The sequence below is a fragment of the Belonocnema kinseyi genome, chromosome 1 (genome assembly GCF_010883055.1).
Source record: "Belonocnema kinseyi isolate 2016_QV_RU_SX_M_011 chromosome 1, B_treatae_v1, whole genome shotgun sequence".
Classification (NCBI taxonomy): domain Eukaryota; kingdom Metazoa; phylum Arthropoda; class Insecta; order Hymenoptera; family Cynipidae; genus Belonocnema; species Belonocnema kinseyi.
Genome location: NC_046657.1, coordinates 89,112,794 through 89,123,516, shown reverse-complemented (window position 1 = coordinate 89,123,516; position 10,723 = coordinate 89,112,794). Strand labels below are relative to the sequence as shown.

The window sequence follows — 10,723 nt, the reverse complement described above, 5'->3', positions numbered from 1 at the left end:
GTAAGTGCTTATTTTGAGGAACTTCCGAAAACGCACTTTTCTGAAGGATTAAAAAAACTTGAAAAGCGATTGACCAAGTGTATAGAGCTCCAAGGAGCTCTATACACTTGAAATTAAATTCCTTAATATTTTGATCATTTTCACCATATGCCATAATTATGTAAAATATTAATTCGGAAAAAGAAAAATGAGACAAATTGCTTATTCAAGAATTAGAAATGATGCAATATTGCAATTCAATCAAATGAAAATTACGTTAAATGTTAATTCGTAAATATAAAAAATGGCGAATTATTTATAATTCGATCAAACAAAAATTACAACAAATGCCAATATGAAAATATAAAAGTTATTACGAATCATTATTCGGAAAAATAAAAATTATGGAAAATAGTAATTCGAATGAATAACAATTAGATTACTGAAACATTCAGATAATTAAGAATCATAGGAAATCGTGTTTCAGTCACGCGAACTTTCAGTTAAATAAACATTAGCTAAAGTAGAATTTTGAGAATATTCGTTATTCATAAGTCTCCAGTTTTAGCACAAAGAAGGATCACCAGACAAATTCTGATGTATAATTTGTAGACGTAAAAGAAATTCAAAGTTAAAAACTAATAGAAATTAATAAAGGACACTAAAACCGTGACTTTGAAGTGTTGCGACGAGTGGTAATCGTTCGATTCGATTCGGTCGCTATTGGTGAGGATTCGAAACTCGAAACGCGTTTGAATTTCAAAGAATTCGCAATCTTGATGTCCAACAAAAAAAGAGTTGTGGGCTGGTGCTCTTTCGTGTCCACGGAATAGATTAAACACAGATGCATGTGACACATGCACGTTTATCTGCCTACGTGGTCTCACAGAAAAAAAAGTCACACACAGTCACACATAGTCGCAAATGGACCAACAAACGTGAAAGAACGTGTCCCTTAATCCTGAATGACGAGCATCCTTCGCACCGCAAATCCCTCGAAACTGCAGGCGCCGATTCTAGCGTAACCAACCGCCTTGCCTGTTCCCTCTTGACGAACCTGATCCAGAATGATTCGACTTGGGTTGAAAAAGGTTTAAAGGTCCCTCTTCGCGGAACGCGGCTATCAGAGAATAGATTCCACATGACCAGTTCCGAGGAAGCATAAAATCAGATAAATGTGTCACGTTTCACACCACAAATCACCAATTTCTTTCACAAGGAATCTGAATGCCTGCTTTCCGCCTCCATTCACTTTCGACAAAGGAAGCGGGCATAAATTATACCCGTCGTCTAGATTATTCCTAGCTCAATCAAAAAAGAAAAAGAAATAATATATGTTTCGTCCTCGGTACCCGAAGAAAAAGACATTACTGAATTAAAGAGAGCATATATGTCCTGAGGTATGAATTCTAATTCAATCTATTCTTTCTTTGCTCTTTAAAGATAATTTGACTAGTGTACGAAGTTCTTAGTTTTCGCATTGCATTTATTTGAGTGATTCATACAATCTCTTCGTAGTTTCAACCCAAATAAAAAGAAAAATAAGTCGTGAGGAATCTTCAGTGTCGCACAATTGTCATTTAGAGGTTTAAGTGGACAAAGGGATATAAAAAATTACCGAAAATTTGAGATTTTATTTAATATCAACTACACCTAGTACCGAAAGGTATTTAAAGTCACTGATCTTTATATTAGTATCAAAGAATATAAATTAAAAATAGCAGATCCAAAATGGTTATCAAAACTGATCAATAGGGTGGTTACATTTCTTTAAATATTTGGTTTTCTTTTGAAATGCAAAGAACACTGAAAGCTAACTAAAATTACTAAAGGGAAGTTTCTTAAATAACTTTAAATTTTTTCCTCATCTTTAAAAAGTTTTGATTCTTAATTGCTTGCAGGAAAATGAGGCATTGACATTGTTTATTGCACTGCAAGTAGTGCGCAGCCAAACAGAGTTCCGTGCAATATAACTCGAATTGTTTGGAACGTTATTTTTTGGATGTGACGAGTCAAGGTAAAAGAATTTTTTGAATTGAGTTTTCTATACTTCATTAAATAAACAGTTTTCTCATAAATAGAATTAATGCAACTTCTTGATTTTGGAGGAATTGCATGGAAACGTGCACTTGCTATGATTTTTTAGAAGACTGATTGTGAATGTGATAAGAAAAATTTAAGTTAAAGATTATGGGTCCAAAACGGATATCAAAATTGATGAATTTTGGCAGATTTGTATAAAAATTTCTGCCAGTGTATTTTCCAAGTCGCTAATGTTAAGCCTATGACAAAAATGCAAAGTTTCGCTTCACTATAATAATTTTAAAGTTTGAAAAAAAAGTACAAAGTTTTTAAACTTTGAAGTTCTAATTACCAATTTTAAAGTGAATATATTAAATTTGATACATTTTTCTCCACACTTTTTATCTACCAGTTAGATTCCGAAATCTTCGACGTCCAGTTTTCAGTTAGAATCGTCAAACATACCCATGTATAAACGGTCGTTGTATTTGATACGTTACTTTAAATTATTAATTTTGGATAAATTCGTAATCAGCGAACCCAGGAATCACTTTTCATGAAAATCCTGCGAAATTAATAAAATTCCATCGCCTTTTTGAACTTTAAATACAAAAATGTTAACCCTGGTTTAACAATCAGCGGCTTTGAAAATCCTTTATCACTTTAATTTTTCCTATTAAAAAAAAACATTCTTTCTGTATTATAATTTTTAAACAAGCAATTTTGTCTATGATAAAACATAATTTGAAAAATGCAATTTTAATTTTTAATAAAGGGTATATTTCGTCATTTTAGAGATTTAAAAAAATATTTGGTAGTGATAATATATATATTTGTCTCTTATGAATATAACACTATTATTTTATCAAGTTTGATTAAAAGAAAAAGAACACTTGCTAATGCTGATATTTATTGGACGTACTCTAGGAAAATATTTTTGATAATTTTGAGATAATCGGAAGACAGAGCTAAATTTGGAGGAAAAAGTTGTTTATTATTTAATTAAATAACATCAAGGTATATTCGAAAAATAAAAATGCTCGTTTCTGCAGTAACACTGCTCAGGGACGAAGAACAGATCTGTCTTACCCACTTGATAAAGTGGACGTACAAAACGACGTAAAAAAGTACGTATAAAAAGATGTAAAAAAGCACGTATTAAAGGACGTACAAGAGTACGTATTAAAGGACATACCAAAGATAGTCTCGAATAAGGATACAAAAGGATGTACTCTGGTACGTCCTTTTGTACGTCCGTCGGTGCATCATTTGGTGCGTCGCTTCTGACCTAATTTACCATTTGAAGAAAAGTGCTGATATATTATTTTTTTAGGTTAACGTTCAATTTATTGATATATGGGTCAAGAAAACGTGTAGCCTTTAATAACATATAAGTTTCATAAGTAGCATATTAGTGTATATATATATATATATATATATAATTTCATACTTTTATACTTTGATACTTTCATACTATTTAAGAAACTTATATGTAGAAACGGCGTACCAAATGAAGTTCCAAACGACGTACCAAAGTACGTTGTTTTGTATCCCAATTGGGGGTGTCCTTCAGTACGTTTTTTAGTACCTCCTTTTTTACGTCCTTCTCAACCTTCAATTTTCCAAGTGGGTATATTTAAATACCATCAAATCAGTAGATCCTGGAGATTCAGGCGATGTCGGCCTTAGCGTCTTTGGCGACGAACGGATAGAGGGAAGGTCACCTATTGTGAAAATTAGTCATTGTCGCCCGTATTTGCTTACAACTTCCTTAGCGTTCTCGGGTGTGAACTGATCTAACCGCCTCCAGGCCGGTACTGCATTCAGGCAAGCCTTCTTCTATCAAGCCTCCCTTGTCCTGCTGGAATGTGTCGAAGTGCTGGCAACGAGATAAGGACATTGCTGTTCTTGTTTACTTGGCTGTTCTTATTGACCCCCATTTGGTCTGGTATTAGCCTTATCCGAGCTTATCCGCACGGAGTTGTTTCAGCTCCTCTGTGTCATATCAAAAGTGGACGTCTCGTCCACCTTAGGTTGTAAACACTTTTTCCAGCGCTTTATGCACGTTATGCGATGATTGTCTATTATCGATTTTGTTCCCCCGAATAGCTAGGAACAGTGGCGGATTTAACAGAGGGCATAATATTGTTTACTGGTTATAGCATGCCCATTTCAGAGCACGGCTGTTCAACGACTGCTGTAAGACCACGTACTAAAACTGGCTGTCAGCAAACTTGAGGCAGTGCTCCATACGAGGCAAATATGATTCGTTTAGTCTCGAAGAGTTGGTATAGATAGCGAAGTTTTTGGGGCCAAAAAAGTCGCCAAATATGTCAGCAAATATGGTAGCCAAAATTTGGGCGTATGCTCTTAACTTAGAGAAGTCCCAGAAAAGAATTTTGGCCCAAAAAAAGTTCGCTTTGCGAATTGTGTGGGCGTATTGTGTTTTCCAGCGACGCTGGTTCTGGTGAAAGATTTTTTCATGACCTAGCCCACACAAGAGTTAAAGAGTCTCTGAGCGCAGTAAACTGAACCAAGACTGAACTTTTATTACGATGCAGAAGAGGATGTGGGTACAATATTTTTGTCAAAAACGGTGCATCAGCGAAACGAAGGGCAAATAATTTGGCAGGCTCATTCATCAGATGTCCCCATCGATCACCAGGAGGGCTGGTGAAGCTAGCTTCTTCCTCGCCCAAATACTCTTAGGATACTAAGGCTCCGGTCAAGAAACGTGCGATCGAAGGAAGAATAATAAAATCAGAAGAAACTGAGAGTTTAGTCGAGCCGCAAGTCTAGAAGACAGGTGCAGAACAGCGAATTAGTCAGGTGGGTATCAACATTAGGATACCCGGTTGGAAATGTTAGTAGCATAACTGCAGCTGGCGAAACTTCTAATGATAAATGTTCTGTACTGATCGAATGGCCAACACCTGGCGTGATGCATAGTACCACTCACACTACAGTCTTAGTACCAAGCCACTACTAGCAAAGTGCCCGTGGTAATTTAGTATCGCGCCAGTTTGTCATTTTTATTCGGAGGCGGGAACTTAACATTTAAAATTTTTTTCAATATTAGAAGCCCCAACTTATTGTTAGTATAAACTACAATATGTATTGCAAATAGTTCACAGTGAGATATATTGCACAATAGTTCAAAGTGCAATGCTTCATACTAGTATTGCCAATACTGCAAAACTAATCTAATAATGCAACAATCAACTCGACAGAGATTTCCGACGCTTGTTTCGATTCCGCCCGTATCATTTTTATTGTAGATTCTCGGCGGGGTCAATTGCATTAATCGCATCAAATCATCCCGCGTTTTATCTTTGTTCGCACTATTGGTCTATTATTATTCTCTCGCGTTACGCTTGATCATTACGTATGTTTATATTTACATTTAGATTGCAAGCCTAATCGAAGTGACGCCATGCGGTAATATAGTCGGCGCCATGGCGCTAAAGCCTGCCGGCGCCCACCCTCTCCGCCACTTTATTTCTTTTCCTCTTACTCTTCTTTCCATCAACATTTTCTATTGCACCGATTCCCGATTCCCCGCTCATTCACGGACGAATGATACGTTTGGCTTCGAACGTACAGGCTTTTTTGTCCTATTTATTTCTTTTCTTTTTTTTAGTTGAAGTAGTACAAGTTCGCGGCGGTGGAATAAATAATAGAACCAAGAATTAATTTGCGTCTGCGTGCGTCTAAAGCAAAATCCTGATTTCAATGAGTAGTTTTTTCGGATCGATATAGACAAAGAAAAGACTAATTTTTTCGTCTCAGTTTGAGCACTTTATTGGTTCTCAAAATAGTAAAACGGCGTGTGTAAAATTTTGATTTACACCAGTATTGTTCTGTGAATAAGTCAAATTTTACTGGGAATAAGTGGCGTCATTCTGGCTATCTCAAATAGTACAAATTCACTGAGAAATCAATCACTTAAATGTAACCAGTTAACCGAAAGGCTCTTTTTCGCACCCCATAACCGAAGGGGGGTGGGGGGTAGATTCGACCAGATGTTTAAAAAAAATCGAAAACGTTTTCTTAAAAATCTGAAAAAATTCATGGTTCTTGCCTGAACCTTCTACTTCACGGTACAATTTCGCAATGTGTGTGTGTTTTTTTAAAAATTGTTATTGATATAATCAATAATAAACACGTAGACTCTTGCGAAAAAACAGTTTTCTCGACAAGTTCATAACTTAGAGACAAATGAATGAAATTGAACGGTTCAAAAAGGAAATTAAAGGGAAAGAGTGTGCCTTTCAATGAAAAAATGTTGCAAGAAATGTTTACAAAATTAAAACCGTTAATTTTCTACATGAACTCATGCATTATTTTAGGTGTGAATGTAAGATATTTTGATAGAAATATACATATTGTTCTATGCAAAACCATTTATTTAGTATAAAAATTATGAATTAAACTCCATATAATTAAACTGATAATTGGTAACAAAACGCGCAGAGGCTTACGCGGTGTTCATCTTATAATGGCAACTGGCACTTTGTACAAAAGTGCAGTGCTTTGCGGTCTTTTTCTTTTGGGCATTCGATTCATCATTCTTGAGGCTCCTATCCTACAGTACAATTTTTTAGGTGGGCCTAAGGACTGGTCTCCTTGCTTGGTTCGTAAATGGCACCGATTTGAAATTGCGGCCTACGTCGAATCGAACCCCCCTTTCGGTTAACGGGTTAAGCAAACTTTTCCAATAAAAACGAATAAAATCAGAAGAATTGGCCTCTCGAAATCCTATTGAAATTTTAGGGGTTTCCTTAAAAAAAAAGTTCTAACGATTTCAGCCATAAAAAATTTCCTTTCAAAATTGGAAAAAGTAAAGTTGTAGAGCATGTTTTCCCGGAAAAAATTAGCCTACATTTATTAAAATGCAATCATTTTTCAAAATTTGGTAAGAAGCAGCGGTTAGAAAAAATTTAATTGCAAAAATAAATGCTTGTTGTTTGTGAATTTTAACATTTTTAAAAAAACATAAATGTTTTTTACAGTACATTAGTTATAATATTGTGATTCTTAAAATCATAGAACACCTTTTTTCAGATATCTGACTTATGGCTTATCTCGATATTTCAACTTTTTCCTGTCGTAATATGTTCTCCAGATATCCAAAAACAATATCCTGAGTTGCGCAAAATTTAGAGTGTAAAGTGGCCATCTTACAGCACAAATAAGGATTTTTATTTAGCAAGTATATTTTCTTCAAGGAAAATGTGAGTTAATATGTTTTTTTTTTTCAAATCACCTACGCAAGATTTCAGGTATATCTAGTGCAAAACTGTATTCGTTTTATGAGTGACTACTCGCTTCGGAGGGTACAAAAGGTATAAAATCGATAATTATCAGAGGTTAGAAGGGAGATCAAGCAAAATCTTCATGATATGATTAAATTTTATGTAATGACTTACTTTTTACGATAGTAACACAATGTACTAGTTCTCAAAGCTAGTGAGAAGTGAGGCTTCGGATACTACTCCAAATTTTTACTCGCACTCATTTTTTATTGTTTATTTATATAGTCATATTTTTTATTATTTATTTATAACGTCATAATTCAATATTGATGAATCAATCTGATTAGTATCTTGAATTTAAGATCCAGACGTTTTAAATTATGTGTTATAAAGTACAATTTCTAGTATTCTAAATCACTTATTACGGTCAATCGAATGGTTTTGGATTTTATGCAAAACTTGAAGACATAATGTGAGGGTTGTCTAAAGTATGAAATTCGCAGGCTGGAAATTCAGTGCAATGATTTTTTATTAGTATTTAATCTATATTTTAACATAGCATAGCTAGAATATCAAAAAAATGAGTATAATTTACTTAGATATGCCCCGAAGGTTAAAAAATCAGGTTGGACACACTCGAACAAGGCTGCGGAAATAACGCATTTTGAGCCATGTACTTAAATATAAAAATTAAAACTGTGGTCGAAAATATTTGTATCATCTTCAGGACGCTTTTCTGCATCACAATGCACAGGTGCAACTATCATAAGTGAAAACCGCCGCCTTAGGCTGAGTTAAAATGAACGAAAATGACGAGGAAGCGCGAAGTATGAAATAAGCTAATATGGGTTACTTTCTGTTCACTTTAAACTAAAATTTTGATAAGTAGAATAACAGTTTTTAACTCTCAAGTCTGCTTATTAAACTGAAAAAATTTGTAATTTAAAATAAACGATTTATTAAGAATTATAATGTAGATTACTATATCTTACTGAAGTCGTTCGGACAGGATTTACAGCAACGACCGGGAAGTAATACTGGTTCATCGCAGGTCAGCTTGGGACACTCGTTTTTTATGTTTCTGCATTGAACTCTGGCTATAATTCGTCTTTTCTTTTGTATCTGAAATGAGAAAATTGAAATCAATAACTCATTTCAGAAGATTCTGAAACTAATTTTAAATCAAACTGTTGAACACAAATTTTCATTACGGGAAGATCATTAAAGTTTGTGATAAAAAATAATTTTCACATTTATTCAAATATTAAATAGAGAAAAATGATTAGCAGCCCAATAAAATACTACATGTCTCAATATTAGGTGACCGCTTAGACATTAGAATCTAAATCGGATACTAATTTGATTTATAAAAAAAGAATGAGGCTATCTGAATGTCCTGACTTTTTACTCAAGTCGTAAAATTGTCGAGACGCCTCTACAGACTAAACAATTACACTCGTCTAGACCAACGAATTGAAAAGCAACTTTACGATCACCTTTACCATTGTTTGAACACTTTTATTAGTCATACCTAGAGGAGTCAATTTTTTGTTGACAGTTCACATAAATAAAATTTACAAGTGCCATTCTAATTAATATTCGCAATGTTCGCAATAAAATATAGAGGCATCAGAAGGTTGTGTCATCAGTGTACGATAAATTTTGATATAAGATTGGTGATGCAATCAATCAGCGAAACATCAATTATACAACTTTTGGCTCTGAGCAGTGAGCATAATACTTATGTGGAATGATACTCGTAAGATGAATGCAATTAAGCGTAGGTGCTAATTAATTGTCTAATAAGCACTGGAAATCTGTGCGATTTGTATTCCTTTCTTTCAAACCTTAATTGAAACTTTGATTGAATATTGATTTCCGTATTATAAAGTTAATTGAATATGCTTAAAAATGATCACCTACGTGAAAGGTAAACTGTCTAAATTACAATATCTCCTTTATCTCATTGTTTCTTTTAGGACCCAAAAAAGGGTCCCAAAGCTCGATTTAAATTGTTCATTTTTTGAGACTTATCATGCTTATGGACAGACACACAGAATCTCGATTTTCGTCTTCTCAAGCATGAATGATGAGAACGTTAACATAGGCCTAAGTGACCCTTACCCATTTTACATATTTTCATTATATGAAAATCGAGTAAAGTCAGCAGAAATCTTTTGAACTATTCCGAAATCGTGAGCGAGTCAGTAGGAGTTAACGAGAGATTATGAACAATCGCGAGTAGTCAAGCCAACAATCAAGAGAGCATTCAGTGTATGTAGTCAGTGCATCCAGTGTGCGAACCTTTGCTTCATCGCGTCGCACGGCCCTCTGCAGTTTATGTACACAGCGAGAAGGAAGTGTGCGTCTTATTGTTGACTAGTAAGAACTGTATAAAAATTGGCCATAATTTTTCAACTAATATCAGGGTGGTCGTTTTATTTCAGGACGAAAATTCCCGGCGTTTCCCCGTATATTTTGAAAGTATTGTTGTCTTATCCTTAAACCTTTCAGAACCCTTAAAACGCCTAAAATGCTTTGAAATTCTACATTTTGCTTGAACCTTTCTGGAATAAGTTCAATTTTCAATTTAATTCCGAAATTTTTACAAAACTTCTAAATATTTATGAAAATTATTCAACATTCTTATAAAAGTATCTAATAACTTTTAACTTTATCTTTTACATTCTTGTTTGACAATTTTGAGAATACTCTAAAATTTTTTAAAATATTCTCTTGAAATTAATTACTCAGAATAAAAAATCATTTTGAATTTTTTTCGAAAATCTTAATAATTTTTTATCCATTTGTGACGTGGGCCGAAGAAAGGGGGTTTACTCAAAAAAAATCAAAATCAAGGTTTTTACACATTTCGATAGTTTTTGAGCTACTCTTTTGAATTAAACCATCGGACAAAATATCCGGGCATTATTATTGCTAATAATTGAGTTATTAGGTACCCGAGTAATAGGGCTTTGGCTCGAGATTCCGTGAAACATCTCCCACCACTCACCATTCCATCTACGCGTCTCATCTATACCTTGTCCGTGAGCCGCGTCCACGACCTATCTCCTTCCGTGAGAATATAGTGGTAAGTGGGGAGGGAAGATTTCGTGAGCCTTCCCTCTATCCTAAAAGTCCTGTCTAACGGATCGACATCAACCGCTCGTCCTGAGAAATCTCACTTTTCAGAGTAAGCCCCCTTTCTTCGGCGCACGTCACTTTTGAACATTTTAAAAGTACTCAAAAGCTTCTAATTTTTTTGTTTAAAATTTTCAAAAATCTTAAAAAAATGTAATCCGCTTTCAGGTTTTAAATTATTTTCCAGTCATCTTAAAACCTTTATATATCTCTTAAACTCACTCGAATTTTTCTAAATTAATAATTTATTTATTTTTATTTATTTATCAACATTTGTTTCTTTTTTGTAACCATTCCAAATATTCGCTTCGCATTGATTTTCACCG

The 10,723-nt window shown here is 34.3% G+C and overlaps 1 protein-coding gene across 1 annotated transcript in view; it reads right to left on the bottom strand.

The window, feature by feature from the left end:
* The window catches only part of LOC117168886 (dorsal-ventral patterning protein Sog), a 252,006-nt gene that overhangs the window by 24,655 nt on the left and 216,628 nt on the right, over positions 1 to 10,723 (bottom strand). The window contains exon 3 of the mRNA XM_033354793.1: positions 8,249 to 8,378. Coding sequence (XP_033210684.1) covers positions 8,249 to 8,378 — 130 coding nt within the window. The remainder of the gene's footprint in view (positions 1 to 8,248; positions 8,379 to 10,723) is intronic.